Here is a 25,236-nt window from a genome sequence, read left to right as displayed (position 1 = left end):
CCTATTTTTTTTTTTTTTTACAAGTTCATGTGATTTACAAAACAGGACAGCGAAATAACTTATAAAGGATACGAATACTGTACAAAAATAAAACTGATTAAATTGTTGTAAAGGTTGGTATTTACAGTGTACAGATCATTAATCTGTAGTAAAACAGCATTTTGAAGAACATGTCCAGTCTGGTGTGAACTGAGCAAAGTCCATCTGCAAACTGAAAATAGAATTGTTTATGTAAGTCATCAAAAATTGTTCACAAAAGTAGTATGTTGTATAGCTATACCTTTAAAGCCTTGGCTTCTCTATGCAATAGTGAAGGGCTTTCTTAACTGAGGAGAGGAGCTGTCCTAACTTCAGCACTATTAAGTATTTCCCGAATAGTATGACAAGTACATATAGTATTAGAGAACCTGATTTTTCTTTCTTTTCCAACACCTGCAACAGTCTCTTACAGAAATTCAGTTTAAAATACAAATGACTATCCTGCAATTTGTTTAGTATGTTAAATCCATTATCTGCTTTCACTCAAAAAACAAAACAAAACCCAAAAAACAAAAACAAAAAATTCCCAAAACTTTCTCAATGTATTTTGTTAGTGGATAATGAACCATGTTAATCTCATCTGGACTGGACTGAGATAGAGTATGTATTAAAGCAAATTAGAATGTTGGTTTCTGTTTGGGAATTTTTATAGAGAGGATCTTCTCACAAATATAGACATGAGTTTATACATTCCATTTTTGTACCTGTGAGAGTACCTTACATTTTTTTTATAACATGAAAAACACTTTAGTGACATTTGTTTAAATATACATTCTGCCCCAAATGTTCAAGCTTGGTTGCCTATAGCTCGACACCTCTATCCATATTTAAGCTACTACTGATAGTTAAAATGGCCTGATTTTTTTGTTTTTTTGATTTTTTAAGAGGTACTGATTACCTACAGCTCCCAACATAGTCAATAGTAGGGAAGGACACTCAGCATCTCACATGATCAGTCCCTAATTTGCTAAGTACTGCACTTGTCCCACATAATGGCAACAGTACACACAGAACAGCTGCTGGATTGTAGAACTGACTCTAAACTCTGTTCTTAAGGGTTTTTTTAATAGAGAAGGGGAGGACAAGTGTAAAAATATTACTTTGTGAGTTGCTGGGCTACCACATGGTCCTGACCCCAAGGCAGCAGTTACAGTACTGGTAAGCAGAATACATTTTTTACACTGGGTCAATAGATATAGCCAGGCTACCTATTTTATTAGGAAGAACAAATGTCCCTACAACTTATTTTGGACACCAGAAATTAATGCTTGTTTCTTAAAATAACTGTTTCAAAAAGCTGAAACGGAGGTAGAAAGTGTGCTTGGTTTCCTGATGTCTTCACTGAAGAAAACGCCTCCCTTTTTATTCCACAGACTGCTCAATATCCCTAATGCCTTAAAAGCAGTTCTCTTCACATAGACAGAATTTCTAATGAACTACACAAGTAAAAATGCTATAGACAAACTGATCTCTAAAGCTGGAAGCCAGGTATAATTGTAGAAGAAAATATTCTACTTCTGAGTAGATTTTTTTTATTTCTAGGAAGCAAGCTTTTTTTATCAGGTGAAACAAGAAGATAACTGTAGCTGCAGGTGTACTAACAAGATTTTATATACAAAGTTTTACAAGAGGACCCAAATAACATCCCCCGTGTAACACCACTGACTTCAATGTGGTTAATTCAGAGATGAATTTGGCCCTGGATGTCTGTAATAGGGCTGCACCTCACCTTCCTTCTTTTGAAGGAGGGGCAAAAACAAAAGACCAGAAGAATGTTTCTGGAAAGAAAAGTGTGTAAACATAATTCTCCACCATACAAGTGGATGAAGAGGGAAAAATCCTTAATACATTTTTTTTAAAGTTCATGCTTTTAACTTAAAGATGAAAACTCAGATAATGTAAATGATCTTAAGTTTTCCTTCAATGCTGTCTTAACTCCTCTTAAAGAGCAAATCATAGCTTTTAAATACATGTAATATTGCCATTATAATAAAATATGTTGTATATGACACACAAGTACTATACAAGGTATCTAGGAGTGAGGCTCATGTCATAAGGAATAATATGACATGCCTTCTTTATTGTAGTTCTAATTATCTCATGATTTCCCCCTCAACTCTATATAACAGCTATGAAAAGATAAAGGAGACTTAGCTGTTTCCATTAGCATAGAGTGCTCTTAAGGAAAGATCTAGTCTCTCCATAGCACACACAACTCCCACTGGAATTTATAGGAGTTGGACAAGTGGATGAAGAGAATAAATCTTTAAGGCAAGTGTATGAAGAGAATTTATTTTTAAAAAAAGCAGCAGTTTCTAAACATGGTAGTTGCTGTTGTGCATCCATTCAAATAAAACAGCAGAATAAAGCAGTTAGTGGCATTTATATAGTACAGTATATATTGTCAAATGAAATTATAGGAACAATTCAGAGAAGTATATTTCTCCTTTCATACTCCTGCCACATTATTTAGGATGACTTATATTTTTTTCTGGTAACTGAATAATAGAGCTAAATACACATGATGTCAGAAAAAGTCAGAGTTTTGCCCTTTTTTTTTTTTTTTGCTTAAAGTATCAGCTTAAGTTGTACACAGTTTTATTGGGGGAAAAAAATCAAAAGTATAGTTCATACAAAGAAAAATTAGACCCAGTTTTCTTTAGTATAAATTCAACTTACTTTTGTATATCAATCAGGTATTATTAGTAACACATGTAATGTATTAACAGTCTTTAAATGATGGATCATTCTGAGATAGAAGTGAACCCACTTCTAAAATGTGTGCTATGGAGTTTTACTTGAGAATTATTTAAGTGATTTGGAAAGTGGTTTTACTAAACAAATTTTAAATACAAGCAGCATTACATTGTTCAACAAAACATGTTTATGACACAGCAATCACAAAGACCTTGGAATCACAATTGTGGAGTCACAGGTCAGACCACCCAGTCAGACATATATACACCAGTGTTGATTCTTTAAGTTACAAAAGAAATTAATCATCTACTCTGATCCCCCTCTCTGCCCCCAACCTCACTCAGCAGTCACTCGTTTAAGACTGTTGTTATCAGCACGGGACAAAATATTTATTTTAAATTTCAGCTACATGTGCTTTAAAAATGCAAGTAGGGAATATTAACTGTACAGTGGCAGACTTCTTGTGCTGATCAGTTATGCCTTTACCAATGTCTTTTTCCCCCAGTGCAGTCCATCATTCAAAATGAGGTGGAGCTGGACTTTTTCGATCTCTTAATCATGCTTGGATGAAACTCAGTGTGGCGACGGGCATGCTTTGTCAGGTGATCGCTCCTCATGAACCGCTTCTCACAGAGAGGGCACCTGAACTGCTTTTCACCAGTGTGGGTTCTGTAGTGTCGAGTCAGCTCATCTGACCGAGAGAACTTTTTAAGGCAATCCGGCCATGTGCACGGGAATGGTCGCTCACCTGTAGGAAGGTAATGATAAAAACAGAAAGTTTAGAAGGAAAAACAGGAATCTAGAAGTTGACAGCAGAGCAATACCAAATACCACAGAGCTTACACAAATCAATAAACATATACACGTGTTGCTTAATGACAGTTAAGGTGAGGTATTAGGGAATACCTCACCAATTCACAACCTGAAAAGCAGGGGAATCAGAGGCACTGACTCTGTGGGTACTCCGGGACTGTAGCACCCACAGGAAAAAAAATAGCACCATCAGCCCCGCTGATCAGCTTCTCCCCTCCCCCCCCCCCCAGTGCCTCCCACCTGCTTGTGATCAGCTGTTCAGCTGTAAGAGGTTCTGGGGGGCAGGAGGAAGAGTGGGGGCGGGGCATGCTCAGGAGAGGAGGTGGGAAGGGGCGGAGCAGGAGCAGAAAGAGGCGGGGCACCCCCTGGAAAATCACAAAGTCAGCACTAATGAGGGGAATAACAAGCTAAGGGGGAAAGTCTCCTGCATTTCTTACCACTTTCACATAGCCTATAATGCCATAGTAACACCCTGCAATGCTCCATACAGTTTCATGTCTCCCTCCAACAGATACCAAAAACCAGTATATACCCTGACTTCATCAAACTCCAGTGCAAAATCTCAAGTGGCCTCTGAAGCTGTTGTATGAGCAGATGAGCACATCTGACTGCCATACATTCCATACAGTTGAGAAGTTTTTCTGCCTTAACACTGCTGAGATGACTCTTAAGGCTTTGCATTAGAGTACAAGTTTGATGAAAGTGGGGGTATGTATTGCTTGTGGGTATCTGGTGGAGGGGGAAATGAAACCTTGTGGAGCATTGCAGTGTGTTATTGACAGCGCTGCAGGCCATGTGAAAGTGGCAAGAAATGCAGGAGACTTTTCCCTTACCTTGTTATTTCCACGCTTTTCAAGTTGTCAGTTGGTGGGGTATGTCCTGAAGCAACTTTATCTGTCACCAAATGAAGCCTTTGTGTATTAGTTTCCTAATGTTTTATACAGGTTTCATGTACTTCAGTGAATTGGTCCCCAAGGGAGAGATGCCAATGGTTGAAATGCAAAATATCTGTATTTTGAGGTCATGCTATAATTTACATATTCCAATAGTACTGATTATAGTAAATTATTAATGTGTTATGGGATATCTTCTCTTTGTGTAAATTAAATAAACCAGTTATATTTAAAAAGAAAACTTGAAAGACAGACTGTCACATGCAACCAGACTATCCCCTCACACAGGTCAACAGCAAGGTTTGAACCCTTAACCCTCAAACCAGATCTCTATTGCTAGAGCTACAGGAGTATTTGCTACCCTCAGTTAGGTCAATCACAAGAGGACCTGGCACACACTTTCATAAGGGGTTACTAAACTGTTTACCAGACAACAGTAGCATACTGGAGATCAGGAATCCTGGGGTCTATCGTTGGGTCTTGAATAGAGAGTCTAGGACGGGTCGGCATCGTTTGGCACACGGCTCGCCAGGGTAAGCACCCTGGCGGGCCGGGCCAGTTTATTTACCTGCTGACGCGGCAGGTTCGGCCGATCGCGGCCCCTACTGGCCGCGGTTCGCCATGCTGGGCCAATGGGGGTGGCGGGAAGCCGTGGCCAGCACATCCTGCCCGCGCCACTTCCCGCCGCCCCCATTGGCCCGGGACGGCGAACCGCGGCCAGTGGGGGCCGCGATCGGCCGAACCTGACGCGTCAGCAGGTAAATAAACTGGCCCGGCCTGCCAGGGTGCTTACCCTGGCGAGCCGCGTGCCAAACGTTGCCGACCCCTGGTCTAGGAGTTAAAGATAGGCTAAGCAAAGCACATTCAATCAGAAAGGCTGTGTGGCGAAGGGATACTAATTGAGTCTGCCATTGTTAATTCTGGCTTCTACTTCTGACTGTACCTGCAGTGACCTTGTGCAATGTCTGTTAACATATTTTGTAAAATGAGGTGCTAGCTCATACTTGCCTTCTAGAATTGGGGTTCAAGGAGTTGACTGATAATCAGGGTGGTGAGATTCATGGGAATATAAACCACATTCAATAGAGGTGAAATTTTAATTTATGATATCCTCTTTTCCAGCTCAGGGAGCTTCCCCCTAGGTTAAAGGAGTATTGGGTAGGGATGGCTCGCGTTCTTTCTCTCTCTCTCTCTCTCTCTCTCTCTCACCCGCAAGTGACCATGTTACAGCATCACTGCTCATTACAGCAGGTTTAGTGTAATGCATTTCTTTTCAGTTATGGAGAAAAGTTTAAAATTATGATGCCGATGAAGGACACTTATGTATAACCGATACTGTATTAATCATTGCATGAAGAGCAATGTGTGGTGCAAAGCACAGATCCTAGGGCACTTTAGTTTTCTTTCAAAGGTTGTTGGAAAACAGGTGAGACAATCCAGTGTAAAACTTCAGAAAAGGGGATAATTTGAAGCTGATTATTCTCTGTAATAACCCAATTTTAATCAAACTGCCATTAAAAATATAAATAGTTTTAATCTTTATAGTCTACATTTTGGACTTTTGCCATCTTTATGGGATTCATACTAACAATGGTTTTAAACTTAAAACTTCTGACTCATTTTTAAACTATGGAGTCAAGATCAGCAACTCCACAATACTACCTTTCATACTCTGGCTTATCTAAAGCACTGTACAATGATGCTAAATACTTGAGGTGAAATCCTAGTGAATCAATGAGAGTTTAACCATTGCCTACAGTGGGGTCAGGATTTCACCTTAGATGCACAGTGACTATGTAAGCAAACAAAGTGCCAATTTGTTTCCACCACTAGTTCATAAACAGCTGTTCAGGAAAGCACTTAAGCATATGCTTAACTTTATTCATATAATGCTTAAGTGCTGTCCTGAACAGGGTTGCTTTTCTGAATCAGGACCTAAAATCTGCTACTTGTTGGTTTTCTAAATTGCGATGGAGAGTCCTGATTAGAACACTAGTGTTGTGGGATCTTTAATTTTCACCAAGACAGCTGCCAGGGGGGTATCAGCCAGTGTATTTGTATAGGACAACTTGGCATGCAGATCCTGTGGTAATGAGTGCAATATTAAAAGAGCTCTATAGAACAGAATGACTAGAACTTGGTTTATGTGAGTTGTATCCACAAACTTGGGCTGACTTTCTCTTTCCTTTCTGAAGCATGTCAACAAACACCCCTCAAAAATGTGATGATTATTTTTGAATACACACACTCTTCTGGTACTCCTGTTTCACTAAGCAAAGTCATCTGGAGTTGTGAGAAAAGAAACCAAAGGGGGACCCAGGCCCCCAACACAGTTCCAAATAGAGAAAAACAAAGCTGCTCAACTTCCTGGTTCAAGTCAATTCAATTCAACTTCCTAGGCTAAAAAGTTACTGTCCCTTTATTGTCAGATCCAGCAGTATGGACTGATGTGCATCTGGGTGTAGGGAGCAAAACCCATTACCGTAACCCAAAGTGCATTGCTGAACACTTTCAAAAACAAAGATGTCAAGAATGGGCAATAACCATTAGAGGTGCCCTAGGCACCCACAGGCTGCATTCACCGATATCAAAATCCCTAAAATTAATCAGTGAAGATGGCATGAGAGGAAAGAAGTTAGAGCTGAAGGAATAGCTAGAGGAAGAAAGAGAACCAGGAGAGGAAAGTATCACAAAGGCTCATTGAGGATAAGATGTCAAGGAGAGGATTACTGACAAAGTCAAAAGCAAAGAATTCAGGGAGAATGATGATGGGAGTAGATTCTCTAAGATCTGGCCAGAAAATGGTGGCTTTAGACCAGTGGTACTCAAACTTCATTGTAGTGCGACCTCCTTCTGACAACAAAAATTACAACACGACCCCAGGAGGGGGGGACTGAAGCCTGAGCCCGCCAAAGCTTTTGTCTGCAATGAGGTCCCACAGTCAGAGTGTAGGGAAGAAACCAGGCCAAGTTGTCGCATAGTTGTGGCAACTCTGGACAAGCCAGAGAGGAGTCTGTTGAGGTTGGTCCAAGATGTATAATCATATAGACAAGGAGGAAGGTGCAGTGATGCACTCCTGAATTTATGTAGTGTGTTTGGAAGCATCGGTAGGAAAGAGAACCTATCTATGATGTAGTTTTCAGCACCCTGGTGATGCTGATCTTCTGTGCATGTAGCGCTCTTGTCCAAAAGTGTGAGAGTTGCCATGGCAAAGAGGTGTTGATAGATTAGCAGGGGTGTAAAACCCCCAGTCCCCAGGAGCGGGACTTCTCCTCTGAAGATGAGCAGACCTTTGAATTGGCACAGTGTGTTGTTTCCGGTCTTAGAATGGGGCATCAGCCAGCCAGAGATGTAATAGGCTAGTTTTGTCAGACTTAATAGTCTTTCATTGAAGGAGCTATGTGCGCTAGCATATACAGACTGAAGGTTGGTGTATAATTCAAGCAGTCACTAATAATATGAATGACAAATTCTTCATGTCAACAAGCTGAATGTGGCAACTGCTCCCCCAGAACATGGAGCACTATTCAGCTACACCAAACAGCAGGGACCAAAGAGTCTTCTCCCCAGGAGGCTCCCGACAGTTTTCGTATCAAGGCAGTATGGGAAGAGATCTTCATTTTCAGGAGTCTCAGGTGCGGCCAGTATGTCCAGCTACGGTTGAGTTTTACTCCCAAGTATTGATAACTGGCTAGAATTTCAGAAGCCATCCTGGGACACAGATTGAGAAGAACTGATTGGCAAGACAACTGTTTAAATGGAAAGTGGTTGCCGTTGCCCTGGTTTCATTGAGAATTCATCTCCCCTGCTGGAATACGTGGTCAAAATAGCCATGTGTTGGCTGAGCTTCTCTTCAACCCTGTGGAAGTCATTTCTGGGGCCTGCAATACAGATGTAATCAGCATACACGTACTTCTTGGCCTGTGTTTCAGGAAGGTCATATGCGTATACAGTGAACAAAAGAGGCGCCAATACTGACCCTCTTTAGGAGGCCATTGTGTTGACATGTAGGGTGAATGATTTTCTCCCCAACTTGCAGGATGAAGCTTTGGTTATTGATCACTTCTTGAATGAACTGCACCATCGGCCTACAAGGAATAATTCGCAGCAGCTTGGCAGTCGGCCCAATGTGCCACATGGTGTCGTAGCCTGCTGTCAGATTCATAAGGACTATGCCAACTTTCTTTCCTGACTCGAATGTGTTTTCTGTGTCTCAGAGTATCTGCTCTTGGGTGCATCTTGACTCCATTCTGAATGTGAGGCAGATGAGGGTACCTCGACTACCTCACTAATTCACATCAGGATTAGTCTCTCCAACAGCTTGTAAATAACACACAGGAGAGAATTCAGTCAGCAGCTCTCTGGGTCTGTCAATGGCTCCCCTGGCTTGGGTACAGCTACAGCCTTTGCTCTGCAGTTGGGTACAATGATTCAAAAATCAAAATAGCCAGCTTTTGGAAATTGGTCCAAAGTGAGAAAGAAACACTTGGATGTAATCTAGACCAGGAGCCTTGTCAGGATGCAGTTGATCTATAACTAGGTCAAGCTCTTGATTGGTAAAAGGAGCCATCAGGTTCATGTCCACGTTCAGAGCCTTCCAATCACCATTTTAACTGCACAGCTGAATGCTCTGCCTCAATTAGAAGTCTTGCCATTGGCCACCAGCTGGGATGTGATGGAGTTTGCTGTGACTGGGTATTCTCTCTTGCCCAGATTAGAATCTCTACTCAGTCTCTTACTAGTTTGCTAGGCTTTGTGACTGGAATGCATGACTTTAGTGAAAGTGGTAAAAGCTGAGTCTAATGGATGAAAACAGTCACTCAGATAATATATTATGAAATTTAGTATTCTAGCTACACAGCATGCCTTGAGACCTGTCAGACTTTTTTGCCCCAGACTGAAAAGGATATGCTAGGACTCTATGTTGTTAAACTAGGACTCTTAAGTTGCCCATGAGGTGGGGACATGACTCTGAAACTATCTTGATTTAGAATTAGCCCAGAAAAAGCCTGGCCCTTGGTCAAGGAAGAAGGATAAAAGGAGTAGCAAAAGTAGTGAGTCACTCTAGAGCAGTGGTTCCCAAACTTTAACAGCCTGTGAACCCCTTTCACTAAAATGTGAAGTCTCGCGAACCCCCTCCTAAAAATGAATATTTCCAGGGATTTTCTCCTTTACCTGAGTATAAATTATAAGAGCAGTGATCTTGGAAATATAAAATTTGTTTTTATGACATGCTTATTACACACTCTTTATTATTAATTATTATTTATCATTACAGTATTTTTATTACATTATGAAAATGGCAACACTCTTCCAAGATCTCACTTTCATAGCTTGTATCACTTTGAATAAGTCTGTTATAAGACAAGGCTCCTATGTTTCATCAAGGAGTATCAGATGTGAAACAGCATGAAGGTATTTAAGAAGCCAACTCAGAGTTCCTCCTACACAAGCATTCAGGTCTTGAGCAGTCCAGGCAAACAACGCACGTTACAACAAAGCTTAAACTTGTTCTTCATAATAATTTTAAAAACAATACTAGCTGCCTATTTAATTTTAAAACCAGCAAAAAATATCCACCATCCTTTCCATTTCTTATAAGGAGTCTTGAAGTTTAAATCTCCCCAGTGTGATAGATATGCTTGCTTTGATCTGCTTAGCTCTTGGAAGTCCAGGGGCTCCGGGCTGCTGAGACAACTCTGTCCGCCATTAGGGAATTTTTTCCTGAGAACCCCCTGTAACATTTTGTGAACCCCCAGGGGTTCCCGAACCCCAGTTTGGGAACCACTGCTCTAGAGCACTAGTAGAGAGGGGAGAAAGCCACTTGTTTGAATAATTCTAACTCTTGGAGCTCTGACTATGGTTTTCCAGGTTTCTCTGTTTCCCACTCTACCTTTCCAAGTGCAGTTGAAAGCCTTTTTAAACAACCACTGCCCTGAAAGGAGACATTAATTTAATTTTATAGGTCTGCTGTGCATGCACACACAGGCCATGGTTGCATCTATACTACAGAATGGGGTTGTTGGGAGTTCATAGTGTAGAGCAGGGGTTCTCAACTTTTTTCTTTTTGAGACCCCCCCTCCCCCAACATGCTATAAAAACTCCACTGCCCACCTGTGCCACAACAACTGGTTTTCTGTTTATAAAAGCCAGGGCCAGCATTAGAGGGTAGCAAGCAGTGCAATTGCCTGGAGCCCCATGCCACAGGGTCCCCCACGAAGCTAAGTTGCTCAGGCTTTGGCTTCAGCCCCATGCAGCAGGGCTTCAGCTCTCTGCCCTGGGCACCAGTGAGTCTAACACTGGCCCTGCTTGGTGGACCCCCTGAAACCTGCTTGAGGCCCTCCCAGGGGGGTTCCAGACCCCTGGTTGAGAACCACTGGTGTAGAGTGTCCATGTTAGCCATCCTGTTTTGGGTTTAGGTCTCAGGGCCGCCCAGAGGATTCAGGGGGCCTGGGGCAAAGCAATTTCGGGGGCCCCTTCCATAAAAAAAGTTGCAATACTATAGAATACTATATTCTCCTGGGGGCCCCTGCGGGGCCCGGGGCCTGGGTCAAATTGCCCCACTTGCCCCCCCCTCTGGGCAGCCCTGTTAGGTCTACCCCAGATCCTTGTACAGCACTCTCCTCAAGGGTTTCAGTTGTACTGCCCTCTCAATGCCTATCTCACACCTTCTGGCACAAAGTCCTGAAGCACTGGCTTGCAGGACATTTGGAAATGCATTCTGGGACTCCAAGAGAATTGTGGGAGAAGAGGTCAAAATCCCATCACTCTTTGGGAAGCTCAGCAATAACCAAGGCATGAACTTAAAATGGAAGTCAGGCTGAAATGTCAGAGCTCACTCTTCGCTCCTAAAATAAAAGTCACCAAATATTGCAGGAGAGGCAATATGTGGTGTCCCTGCATTACCTGTGTATACCAAAAATGCCCTAACCACCAGTCGATAGTCAGTTTCTTTTTCCTATCCAGGGGAAGCAATTTTCAAATTTCAGGTATATTCTGATGCACAATGGGAACATTTTTTAAGTCTCAACAAATTTTGTGGGACAGAAGTCATTTCCATGCAGGTCTCACGCAGAAGTTAGGATAAGCTTAGTGCATGATACAAGAAAATATTAAAACTTTGAACTCCTGAAGAGCAGATAGAGGTAGGAGAAAGGGGACCATCCTCTTTTCTAGGCTTTCAGTGATTCTGTGAGCCTGCAAATCCACTGCTCCCCTTGGCCATGAAGCCATACTTAAAGCCCAGAGAAATGGTGATTAAATAGCTGATTTGACAGAGACTGTGGTAGTGGAGAGTGCATTTAGAAGGCTTGAAACAAGGTGGAGGTGCTTGCTGACGTGCAGCAATAGTGCAATCAGCAACAGTGGGCATATCTGCCTGTTGCATTCTGCACAACATTTGTGAAAGCAACAGTGAAGTGTTTAAGAGTCTGTGGAATGAGGAACTTGCAACAATTTATGCACAGGCAGACAAGCAGCACTACCGGAATCTGTAACACTTGTTAATGTTGGCGGTACCAGGCACGTGAACCAAATGAATCAAAGATGCTTTGTACACATTTTGCCAGGGTAGTGTAAAGAGGGTGTGGTGATAATGTTCATTCTGCCTGTTCAAGCCTGAAGGGTTAGCATGTGCTACCCTTAAATATCTTTGTTTCCTTTGTTGATGGTGGGTTTCATTTTATGTATTCACATATCAGTTTGAGTCTGGGTAAAGAATATTATGGCATAATGAAGTGGTGATGTAATGAAGGTAAATTAAAAGTATATTTTATGGATTCTTAACACTGAAATAAATTATGCAAATTTACTTTATTTAAAACCACAAACATTCAGGCCAGTTTCAATAAGTAACCAGAGAAAAATAACCCAAGCACACAAAAGTTTGGCTTACGGGGCTATAGGGCCACAAAATGTATGTCCAGCATACTCCAGTTCTTTGTCCTGTTCACCACCAGAGTGCCAGGAGACCACAGCAGAGGGAGCAGACAGGGATGAGCCAGTCCAGTATGGGCTGCAGTTCTGTACCATAGCATCATGCTGAGGTGGTTGTACAATGCAAACAGGTGCTGGGAGAATAGTGCTAGCTGCCTTTGCTTCTCAGTGTATTCTCTTTGAAGTTTTCTATGGACCTCTTGATCCGGCAGCATCACTTCACTATCATGCCATATACATTTCATCATTGGTTTTCTGTCCTCTTGCCTAAATTGGTCTTGTCTTTCCAAAAAACTACCAGCTTTTTCCTCCTTGAATCTAAACATTGTATCAGTCCCTTTACATGCCCCTCTGTGAGTCATTTCCATTTCCTTCCAGTGAGATGGTCAAGTGTTCAATCATTTGTGATTCCTGATGCCTTTGCTGTCCCATTCAGTGATGTGCCAGCATTTCCACACTGGGCCTGGGTGCAGTCGGGCCCTCTGAAATCAGAAAGAAGAAGAATGTTAATAGGCTAATTAATGACATTCCAGAGTTGTCTGTACCAAGGAATGCAATAAAGTAACTGCTTCTGGTTCCTTTCTCACTCCAATGCCTTCTTACAGCAAGATGCTCTGTTCTTACTATTTAAGCTGGTAAGGATATAAACTAACATTCTCTCCCTAATTTAAAACCAATTCTTAGTCAGCGGGAATGAAAACAATGTGTGCAGGGGTGGGGCTTGGTGGCCGTAGTTCAATGGGACTAAAAAATTGCTTAATCCAGGCAAACAGGAAATAGAGAGGATCTTTGTGCTGAGGATTCCAGAACGGGAAAGGATGGGTCGGTTTGAACAAGTTAGGAGCAAAGTTGATAATCCTACACTTGAGTTGTTCTCATGGCTGAATATAGGACATGTTCTGGGATTGAAGAGGTGTAGTGAACTTCTGTGGGTGTATAGGGAAATTAGCATTACCCCTAATTTGATTGCTCAGATTGAGCACTGATTTTTACAAAAGACTTCCAGCGATTACTCACGGAGGTCTGTGGAAAAACATGGCTAAAATACATTGTTATCTCTTCTAGATTTCTGCCCTGCATTGTTGGCTGACCACAGTGAAGATTGACACAGTCATTATTCCACACCCTCACTGATGGTTAGTATAGAGCAGCTTGTTATCGAGTAATGCTTTTGCCTGTGTCTCATATGTTAAATAGAAAGGCAGAATGAACTTGATAAGAGTGGATAGCTAAACAGATGCCTTTGTCTGATACATGGGCTGACTGAGACAACATCATGTACATGGTGGGATCATGCTGCCCAATACTCTTCTGCTTTTACATTTAGTATATTTCAGGGTTTGTTTGGCTCTTGGAACAGGTTTTCCTTGCTTGACCTCCATTTTGAGCCTGGCCCTGTGACATATCTCAGCCAGCTGCAGTTCACTGCATGCCTGAAATGTCTGCCCTTACTTGGGACACCTGGCCGTGTAGCCAAATGTGGAGAACTATGGTGGGGCTTGTCCATCCTGACAGAATCTGGGGGAGCTGAACCGGGGAGGGAGGGTAAAGAAAGCTGTCACTTATGATGTAATGGCAGAGCCAGGGAGAATGGGTCTTCTAGCACCATGTGATCTTGTAACCACCCACAGTAAGAGTAAGGTGTTTGAAAGAACCCAAGAACATGTTTCCACAGCCCCCAAGCATGCAAAACCAATCCTGATTGCTGCAAATAATAAAATCCAATGTACCTTGCGTGCTCCTTTGTCTCCTATGTCCACCCCCAACCTGTTTGGCTGCTGTAGCCAGATCTTGAGCTTCTCCAAAGAGGTCTTGGAATCCTGGTACGGTTTCAGGCACCTCCTGGTCCTGGCCCACATCCCTTGTCATGGAGTGGGCTATTATGAATATTTTTCCTTCCTCTTCTCCTGATGGCCCAGGTGCTAGGTGTCACAGTGCCATCCAAAGTACCTCAGGCTCTGTAGATGGATGAGTGCCAAAAATACTGTCCAGTTCATTGGGAAAAAAGGTAGGTTTTCCTCCTTACCCAGACTGGCTGCAGTTATCTCAGGCCCTTTTACTTTTCTCCTGGTATTGTCTTTCCCCCAAGTGGGTGATTCCCTGCCACACACTCTATTTGCATCACTCAGTCATAATCCAAAGTTTTCCTAGAGTTCAACTGCAATTGAATCTCTCAAGCACCTGGGTATCTGCCTCTGACCAGCTGGCAGCATTCCTGCACAATAGCTTTTTCCTTCTGAAATATGTTCCAAAATTGGCTTGCTGAAACACACAATGACCGCAAAGCTATGGGTGCTGGCAAAAAACAGCACACAATGAGATCGAAGGTATGCAGTACTATATATAGGCAAGGGACTTCCAGAAAACTTGATCCTGAACCAACAAGGTAGAAGAACTAGGCCAAACAGACCCCCTACGTAGTGGCTAGTGCTCTGTGGGACAGTGATGGGAGGACAATTTGCACCATAGAGATTATTGCACCAGCACTTTGTATCTACAGTGGCACTGTACCAATGGCGCCTCACAGTGATGTGGGCAACACAGTAGCTAGCCTTGCTTGGAGCAAGTACCACCCACAGTGTGGTATGTTCCTGTGCCCCATAGATAGTAATTTTGTGGGCAGACACATGACAGGTGTGCTGGGAGATTTAAATGGCAGTTAGCTTGCCAAATTGCTCAAGTATGGGTAAGATCCAATGCCACCACATACACATAACCACCAAACTTAATCTCAGTATTGCTGATTCCTTCAATACATCTTTGACTGCACCAATTAACATCTGTTGCCCCTATGTTCAGAAGCAAAAAAAATGTTTTCATTATTATCTATGAATTCCCTAGTTTAATAATTATTCATCATGTAAAGTGTACTAGACTATTCAACAGAACAACCTGAGACTCTATCTGTTTTAGGTATTTATAGGGTGCCAGTCACTATAATTAGCATCAGTTCTCAAGACATAAAAAAAAAAAGATCCGGAATGCACCTTTTGCTGCATAGGCACCGACCACACATAGTGCAAGGTGAAGAATGAAAGCAATAACCACTATCGTTGGTTTACTTTACAATTATCAGCAGTACTGGAACGCTATTCTGGCTCCCCCAAAAAAGTGCCGGCAAGGCATTCCAGAGCATTCCGGCACAAGAGTGCTTGGCTGGCATCTAAACACAGGATTAAGACAATAGTAAGATTATTTGAAATGGGCTCTGTTCTTGCTAGCCTAGGATTTGGCCATTTAAACTTAACTTGGTTTTCCCCAACCCTTTCCTCTCCTTCAGGTTTGGCAGCTCTGTCAGTTTATGAATGTGAGGATGGTGCCGTATTGCAGTTCAGTGAACTGAAGGTGAATGTACTCACCCATAGTGATCCTAATGGATGCACACACAAACGGACAAAATCAGGTTAGGAAGAAATATACCAAGTGTTCTCCAGTACCAAGACACAACAAGATGCAATAACTCATTAGAGTCAGCTCTTCCAATATGTCCTCTGCTGGCAACAGGAGTTACATTCTTGGTGTGAAAGGATAAAGTAAAGCAGTTGAGATAAGGCCACTTTGTTGCTCTCTGATTCCCTTCTAAATGTGCTTTTCCTTGCTTTGATTGGGTAGTGTGACCACTAACACTTTTTGGTAGTTTTCCAAATGTGAAATTTAACAAATACTTAATTCTCTTAAAAAACAACAAAAAACAGAAATACAAAAAAGCATCAGAAAAAGCATATGGAAAATAGGAGAATGATTTTTGCCTAACTTGCTCAACCTTCTAGCCTTTCAAGCAATGTAATTAAATTTTATCAAATATTACAAACCAATAATTTTCTCCTGGATAGAGAATCTGTCCATTCAGTCTGGTAACAATATGAGTTTTCACATTTTTATAAATCCCTGAGAATAATGGTTTCACACATTTTTATCAAGATGCCCTTTGAGCACTGCTATCTGATCTTCAGCCATATTATAAATGCATTACCTGTGTAACCTGTACTGAATAAGAAGCTTAAAATGTTAGATCTCGGATTTTCCATTTGAAACTCAAAAGCACTAAGAAAATGCTCCAAACTTTCCCCATTAAAATACACATCTGTACTGTCTGACAAACTAGGGATAGTTCAGAAAATAAATGGGAAAGTAATGTAGTCAGGAGCAGCCTAAACTGATAAGGAGCCTGGATTCACGATGCAGTTTGTGTTGCAGCATCAATCAGTTGTGTCTCTGTTGTGACAGAAATGCTGCTCCCTGCCTTCCCTCCGGACAGTAGAACTCAGATCTGTGGCTCCATGTCTCCACCCTTAACCTATCACTGAATATCATCAAGGGCAAAATGTCAAAGGAGGAGTTTAAGGGCATAGCTGCTGTTATATTGTTACAAAACTCTAGCTAGCACTGTTGGACTGGTTCTGACTCACATATTGACATGGGTTGCTCTAAGGCCCTATTGAGGAGGCAGAGAATGTATATACCTCATGCACTTTATAGCACTCTCAAGGGGATCTATATCTTCCAAGCACTTATAATACAGGGAAATCCTTGTTCATTATGAATATTTGATATACACAAGGATCTACAGCCAAATCTTAGGAGCAAGTGCATCTGCTGCATGGAGCACTCAGGGCCTCTGGTCTGCCTGGGTTCTCTAACTGAGTAGGCTTCTACTAATCCTGTAACAGCCCACAGAATTGGCCTCCTGGTACCTATGTTGCTGCCCATTTCCTCTCTTGCCATATGGGGGGAGACCATCATCACCAATTGCCATTTGTCCAATTACTGGCTTTCTTTCACCCTTCTTGTTTACATCCTCCTTTCACCTTCCATATTTTTTTTTATTAAAAACTTTAAGCCTATAAACCCTAGCTCTACCCTCATTCAAAATATAAATTGGCAACAAAGAGACTATTTCCAAGCTAATCTGCTGTACTACTCTAAATCAACCATCCACCCACTTCTACCCTGGCCTCTCCACTGCACCAGTGACTTCAGCCTCGACTGCCCGTCTATCTGCAACTGCATCGCCTATGGTTCTGTACCTTCTATGCTATTCCCTATGCATGGAATAGCCTTATAGAGTTCATTTGGAAAACCCAGATCCTTGCCACATTCAAGTGTCTCCTGAAGACCCACCTCTATCATGATGCTTATGGGAAAGCTGCCACTGATAACATCAACTCTGAGAAGTAGTTTGGATATAATTGTACATATCCTATTTTCATTATATTTGTATACACATTCTAAAGATAATTGTATATGTATTGCATCCTTCCCCTATCCTCAAGACAAAGAGAGAGACAGTCTTTAAATTGTGAGGTCCTTGGGGAATATGGCCAGGCCCTCTTTTCTATTTGGAAAGTTCCAAGCACTTCATAGGTGCTACCAGAAATAATTCATAATAGTAATCTTGCCCTTAATAATGTTTCAGTCTAATATTTAATTTTAGTGATGTCTTGGATTTTAATTTTCAAGCTAGTTTTGAGCAGGAGTCATGAGGCAGGCCATAGGCAACCAATTATCAGATGGTTACTTTTGGTCTCTGCAAGAGGGGCTGGTTTTGAACTAGCAGTTAAGAAGATAAAAGAAATCTCTGATCATGCAGTTCCCCTTTTCTTGTAACTTAGTTTGGTATTTCATCCCCCATTTTCTATCAGCTTGGACAAGATGTGCCTGTGTGTTTTTAGTTTCACACCAATACAACATACACGAGTGGTCACTAAACTTTTTGAACTTGCTTAGTTGGTATGCATGGGTGAAATGGGATATTAGTAAAAGAAAGACCATAGGTACAATGAGTAAACATTCTGAAACCATTTTTCAAGATAGAATAAGATAAACATGAAAAATTTAAGGTGGCAGTAACTATTGATGGGCATCTACTTTAACTAAGAGTGCTAAAGGCTGGAAAGGCAGTGAGAAATCAAATCTCTGCCCTGGAAAACAAGTTCACATTGAGAAATGCCAGGTTGATTTTAAAGGTTCATGAAACCATGGAGATGAAGGGGGTTTTTTTTTGGTTGGTTATTTGGGGGGGGAATGAAGGAAGGAAGGAATCACTGAAGATGGATAGTTAACTCTACAATGTGTAGTCATATATGTCCCTGGCCAATCCAATCAAGAAATACCTCACTGTGGCTACAGACTGTATCACTCTTGGAATGACTTTAAATCTGGCATGTGTATTTTACACTCATGTGCCGAGTTCAAGAATCCTATTTGCCCAGGGTACTGTCTTGATCTCCCTTAGTGACTTATCTGTTTTGTCCCCCTTCCAAAGATGGGACTGGAGTAATCCTTGATTTATAGGTACAGATTTTGGATAAACTGTGGAGGCTACACCAGCTTTTTCTGTTCTCCCATTCATGAAGTAATTCTCCTGATGAGTATCATTTACTATTCCATCAGCTAAAGTTAACTCTGTTCACACTGGAAAGCGCTGAGAGTTTATTACTAAAGAATATAGCTGAGTATTTGTGGTGTTATTTAATCACTGAAAACTGCAGTACACTGTTATTAACATTAACCTTTACTAGGTTTCCATGGGTATCCACTTCATACATGGCCAAGGTAAACCCTATTCCACTTTAAAACTTACTTGTTATAACAATACTGGTGATAGGAAATTGGAAGCAATGTGTAGTATGTCAATCTGCATGTCAACAACCAGAATGCTATTCCAGCTGATGTCTACTTCAAAATAGGATGGATACCTGAGCTCTGGGAACAAACTGGAAATGATACTGTAATTTTCTTTGTCTTTTGCCAGCCAGAAATTTGCAAATCTTCACCTACATTTAGCTATCATAGTTCTGAGTAAATATTGGACCTGAAATGGCAGGGCAGACACCACACAGGCCCTAGGGTAAGTTAAAAGACAGAGTTTAAAAAAAACCCTAGTTTTGTGGCAAATGTCTTTCCGTTCTTCTCAAGTTTCTGTCTGTATCTATGGGCTGGAAGTGGGCAAATGGAATATTTTTTCCTCCCACAAACTTCACTTGTTGAGGCTTAGAAATCAGGACTACATTCTATCCACAAAGTTCTTTACTAGGAAGATAAATGGAAGTTCAAGTGGACTTTTCCTTCTCCATAAGGTTCTATGAAATGACTGCCATCCCAACAAGTTGAGCATAACTGTACTCCTTTCCTTGCTCCCATAGGCAATCAGTGAGGTTCCTTAATTAACCACAGGGATTGCTGTTGAATGACACACAACCATTCTCCTTGTTCACCTGCCCTGCCTGAGCTAAGCATGCTGCTTTAGTAGCCCTTCAGCATGGAGAGCACAAGACAGGTCTTCCTCATTGCAATGCAAAGTAGTATTGCTAGGCCAAAGGGAAAGCCTGTTCAATGGGAGTTTAACTGTAACTCAGATTTAGCCATTTTCTTTCATAAATCTGCTCTTAGTGTATAACTATTACAGCAGTGCCCTGTGGTGTAAATTTCTGTGATAAAAATTTCTTCTTTTTCCACCACCACTATTATAGAAAGTTCAGAAAAGAACAAAGTAATCTACGACTGAGATGCTATGATTGGAAGGTAAACTTCCAACTTCTAGTGATGTTGATTTCCTTTGAGACTCTACTTTTACACAACTCTTATTTACAGCAACTTTTAAACAGCCCCATACACAAGTATTGTGTCTCCTATTGCAATTTACATGTGTGGTAATGGTTTTATTCAGATGCTTGAATTAAAAGGACTTATATGACAATTTGGAAAAAAAAAGCCTACAATTACCATGTTTACAGTTTTTGCGGAGAGCCTGTGGACATCTGAATTACTATAGCAGTTTGGGGGGGGGGGGGGTTTACTGCTAGGTTAACATTTTGCTATACTACCTCACACGCTAAACCACTTGAGCTAGCCTGTGCATATTAGCATATCCAGTCTTATGAATTTAGTCCCGGTGAAAAACCCCATTGTGACACTACTGGAGACTGATGTCCTCTATGGAACAGGAAGAGCATGGACAATGCAATAGTCTCCTTGTTGCCCTGTCAATGCGACCCATCCCCCTAGGCTAAATAGGCCACCTGGAGGGGGTCAAAAGTTAGGTTAAGGGTAACATTTTCAAAAGTGACTTAGGAGCATATGTCCCATTGGAAGTTATGAGACTTAGGCCCAGATCCTTAAAGGTATTTAGGTATTGCTCCACGGAGCATTTGAATACCTAAACCCTAAGCAGCCAGCCACTCAGGCTCCCTGTACAATGCATGGGGAGAGTTAGGCACCTAAGGAAGAGATTTTTCAGAAGCCAGTCAGCTGCCCAGGGAGTTGTCTAGGCTAGCCAGGAGTGAAATGCTAAGGAGAGGGGTGGGGCTTAGGCACCTAAGTGGCTGACCTGTTGCATGTGGCCTAGAGATAGGTGCCTCCCGCCGCTCAGGATCCTCAGCCATGAGCCCTCTCCTGGAGTTAGGCACCAGAGTCAGACCAGACACTTAGGTAGGCCATGACCTACCAACCAAAATAGCATCTCTCTCCCCTGTTCTCGCTTGATACCTCTCACACATTCTACATTTCCCTGTGCCCCCATGTGTCTTTTGTATGGGCACTCTGTTGTCCTTCCACCTATTGGTGACCTGCCTTCAGCTGTGGGGTCTAATAGGTATCAGGTCTTAAGACATGTTCAGAGCATGCCTACCAGATCAGGCCTCACTAGTGAGATAGGCATCCCCCCATCTAATCTCACTTTGGGGCTTTGGCTTGAGCTGGATCTCTGAGCAGCTCATTAACTGTGTGGTAGCTTTGCAGATGCTGACCAGTGGAAACTAAGGCAGCTAGGAGACTTAGGCATCTATGGGGTTAGGTGGCAGCTCAGTAGCAACTTTGAAAGTGTCAGTGGTGCCTAAATGGTGGACTTAGGCACCTAGGTACCTTTAAGGATTTGGGCCATAAGTCATTTACATGCTTTTGAAATTTCCCTCTAATGTCCATTCAGTCCTTAGTCTCTTCACTGATTTTGCCAACAACGTTGCAAGTTTGTCATGATGGAGTTTATGTTGTGTGTGTGTGTGAGATAGAAAGGGAGAGTGATGTGGAAACCCATTCATTAGAAACTAGACTGAGACTACCAGTTCATTTCACACAGGCCATTAAACAGCCATAATATAATGGTAATTTACCTTTGGCCACTACTGACCTATACTGCATTCAGAACACCGATGTAAAAATTAATAGCACTGTAACCCTGTATTACTAGTATTTTGAGCCATCCAGTCCCCTCATGAGAGCAGACTAAAATGATGGTGAACAGGTGCTATCAAAACACAAATTGTAAAGCTGATGGAATGCACTTAGCTTTGAAAGTTAAATACAGTGGTTGAGAATTACCCAACATCTGATCTTTAAAAGCAGCTGCTCTTCTAGTTAAGTGTGTATCACACTCATGTGCTTGTATTTTAAAAATATGGGCCACATTCCATTGAAGTCAATGGAAGTGTGCCCATTTACATCAGCAGAGAATTTGCCCCTCTATTCTTGCTATGTTTATTGGGGAGGGGGAGCAAGCATTTCCTTAAAAACATTTGCTCATTAAAAATATGCTCAATACCTTCACAAAGAGAGTCTGCTAAAAGCAGTGTTATAATATAAATGGTTATAATGAAGGTGGCTGTCATATAAGTTAGGACCCAGTGTGCTGTAGCCTTATACCAGCAAGTCTGATTTAAGAGGCATACCAGTCCATCATCTTTGTAAATTAGAATATTAACCACCTAACAACTTTCCTTCAGTGTGCTGATTAATCACAAGTATATTTGCCTTGTCAAGGATGGTTACATTTCTAAAGGCGGAGTTTTCACTGCCTTTCTCCTTGTCTATTTTTCAGATCTTAGTTCATTAATTACTAGACCTTTCACATTCCGATTCATGTAGGAGTTAAACTTTACATGTTTCCTTATGAGAATTCATAAAATTCGTCATCAATCCACGACCTCAGAAACTGGCCACGCCCATAATCTCACAGCAGAGCTCATGGGGACAAGTCCTAACACACTGGATGAATAAAATGAAGCTCTGAAATCTGACTGGGTAAGTAGCTAGTCAGAAGCTAACTCGTCATCCCCTATTTTGTCAAAATTGTATGCTGTACTAAGCAGTGTTATTTTAAAACTCTATGAAGACTCCTGGCCAAACATGAAGCCAGCTTGGCAAGCATAAAAAACAACAAGCATGAGGCTAAAAGAACACTGAGCAGTCCCTAAAAGGCTCTACTGCATACAGGGCGTGCAGCTGCCATGCAATTTTTGGTTAATTCTTGCTACTCTCATAGAAGCAGATTATACCATTTTTAGACTGAACAGCTCCTCTACTGGCCTGATCTTCCCAGTGTAAACCTCAGTGTTACAGATGCAGGGAAGAGAAAAATATCTCAATAACATGACAAACCAGCAGAACACCCTTTGCTCTCTACCCTAAACGTTCCATATAATTTCAGTAACATACTGTGCTTTCATAGACTGAATGTAGCCAGAAAGCCATTGCATTCATAGCTAATAACAACAAGGATGAGACACAAAAATGGAGGATGGGAGGAAAACAGGTTAAATAGTCAAATAATTTCTAAGGAGTTCAAACCAGGACAACCAACTTCCTTAACATTAATATTTGTCTATATTTGCAGCATTTAAGAACAAGGATAATGTTCATGACTTAAAATCAGTGTTGCATAGCCAATGCTGCCCTGTAACACTGAGTTAACCCCGCCAGCCCCCTCTGCAATTGAGAGACCACAGCTAACCTGTATGCACTCTGTAATGGGCTTTAAGATGGGAGGATTTTCCATAGACTTTGCCACATCCACTGTATGGACACTTGTGTCTCTTTTCAGTGGCTAGTTTCCCCTTTGCAGGCACTCCACTGTGGAGGAGAGAGAGAGAGCTGGGCACACTGCCAGAATCCTGTCTTTCCACTGGGCTGTGGGAAGGACTCGACCCAGATTCAGTGGTCACGTCGCTGTCTGATCCTACATCCTCATCTGGACTTTCTACACTGTCACTGCAGATGGAAGGGGTTGGGAGGGGTCTGTACTTGTTCAGGTCCAACAAGCTTTTAGCAATTGTGACCAATGTGCAATAATCCTTCCAGGCATCCCTGGGGTCATTCAGGTCCTTGGTCACTTCTTCATCAGGCATTTTCAGTAGCTCTGCATCCTCAGCCCCCTGTTCCTGTACCACAGAGCGATTGGAAATGGAAACCAGACACTGAGCAGCAACAAAATCCATGTAGGCAACTGCTGACATTCTGCAGACGAGTAACCACCAAAGAAGAGAACCAAAATCCAGGCACCGAAACTTCTCTGTCGTACCCCCCGGGGTTTTTAATCAGCGCACTGGTGCCTTCAGCCTGCACGATCAGTAGCGAGGGGGTGGGGCGGTGTGCGTTAGTATCCAAGCGAGGAGTCGAACTCAGCCAGTGATCTTTATATAACAATCCATGTCTCCAAAGGCAGCATCCACAATCTGGTGCTACACTAGGGCTTCTTGCACTCCTAGACCCCTTACCCGTGATCACCAGAAACTCCAGATTTCAATTCACTCCCAGTGACAAGCACATTGGCGGGCTATAATAAGGCTCTCTCTTGGAAATACTGTCACTAGTGGTAATTTCAAGTAATCCAGCGTTTTAAAAGGACCCAAGGTGTGTTCCCCCCCCAAAAAAATTAATAATCGCAGGAGGAGCTCTGGAAATGCACCCAGCCGCTTTGCCTTCGTTAGAATTCCCTGCACATTCACCCACTCATCAAGACGCTCTGTTGAAATAGCAGACAAAGCTCCAGGTCTACAAGACACTTGGCCCCCCTCTGCCCACTGCCTGATTCACTCCCCCTCGCCTGCCGCTCCTCACTGTTCCGGCATGCTCTTGCTCAGTAACAATTTCGCAGAAGCCCATCACGTAAGGTTCCAATCCCCCCCCCCCCAATTGGTCAGCGGGGAGGGTGATTCAACTCTGTTTACCTTCTCCCCCTTCCAGTCAGAAGAGCCTTTTTGCATGAGAGGTGTGTCTATAAACGAGGAGCCCGGCCAATCCTAATATTCCCTCCCAATGCCTCGTGCTACTCCGGGAGTCTGAGTGCTGCGATTTAAAAGGGCGATGCGGGAGGAATCTGAAATAAATATATAATCGTAATCACTTATTACTGAGCTCCAGCCTGAATAAAACTCTCTTTAGCGAGCTCCTTCTGACTGCAGCTTAATCTCGCAGGGTGCCGTACACTGCTGCTTTCCGCATGGACTAAATCCCTTTCCTTGTGGTTTAGCTATAGCCCCCTCTGCCGAGCAGGTTTCCAAGTTTGGCTTTCCAGCACTTATCGGGTTAACTGCCTAGCTGGAAGTCCTACAGTCCCAGCAACCAGCTGGCCAATCGAAAGTAAGTTGGCTGATGTCACTAACATTGGCTTAGCCAATCAGAAAGAAATTCCAAACAGGGCTCAACCCTTGTAAACCTAGAGAGCTGGAGTGGGAGACCCGACCGAGAGTGTGCTGTCGTAGGAGTTTAGGCTGCAGACGTAAAGGGGCGAAAATAATTGTAAAGTCACTGACCTGCAGCCACCTCTCCACCCCAGTTAAAAACCCATAAGTTCCATTCCAGGGAGGGTTGTTGTTTTTTAAACCAGGGCAGGAGTCTGCTGGATTTCTGATATGCTTAAAAACGTCCAGGATCAGGAACCCTAAATATTAGTATCATTTGATTTTACAGAGCCCAAGAGTCTAACAGCCATATACAGAAAATGACATGATCCCTGTACGGAGGAACGTAAAAACTAATTTCAGATAGGAAACAAATAATGAGGCAACAAGTTAATGGTAAGGGGTGCTGGAGGAAGGAGAGGGCAAAGGTCAATAATGTATAATTACTCAAGGAAGGAGAAACA

General features: G+C 42.3%; 1 protein-coding gene across 1 annotated transcript; it reads right to left on the bottom strand.

The window, feature by feature from the left end:
• Positions 1-24,260, bottom strand: KLF9 (Kruppel like factor 9). Its single transcript, XM_024211017.3, has 2 exons — positions 23,104-24,260; positions 1-3,484 (listed from the first exon to the last, which is right to left on the bottom strand). Exons 1-2 carry the CDS (start codon positions 23,603-23,605, stop codon positions 3,255-3,257), a joined length of 732 nt encoding a protein of 243 aa, XP_024066785.1. The 5' UTR covers positions 23,606-24,260; the 3' UTR covers positions 1-3,254.
• Between the last annotated feature and the right edge of the window lie 976 nt (positions 24,261-25,236).

Source organism: Terrapene carolina, unplaced genomic scaffold (assembly GCF_002925995.2).
Source record: "Terrapene carolina triunguis isolate 2854851 unplaced genomic scaffold, T_m_triunguis-2.0 Scaffold113, whole genome shotgun sequence".
Lineage (NCBI taxonomy): Eukaryota > Metazoa > Chordata > Testudines > Emydidae > Terrapene > Terrapene triunguis.
The sequence above is the reverse complement of the archived record's forward strand: the minus strand, read 5'-3'. Positions and strand labels throughout refer to the sequence as shown.

Excerpts from the sequence above, each read along its gene's own strand:
- KLF9 (XM_024211017.3), bottom strand. The coding sequence starts at position 23,605 with ATGTCAGCAGTTGCCTACATGGATTTTGTTGCTGCTCAGTGTCTGGTT. Across the intron at positions 3,485-23,103 it reads CCATTACAGAGTGCATACAG|GTGAGCGACCATTCCCGTGC; the intron begins GTTAGCTGTGGT and ends ACCTTCCTACAG.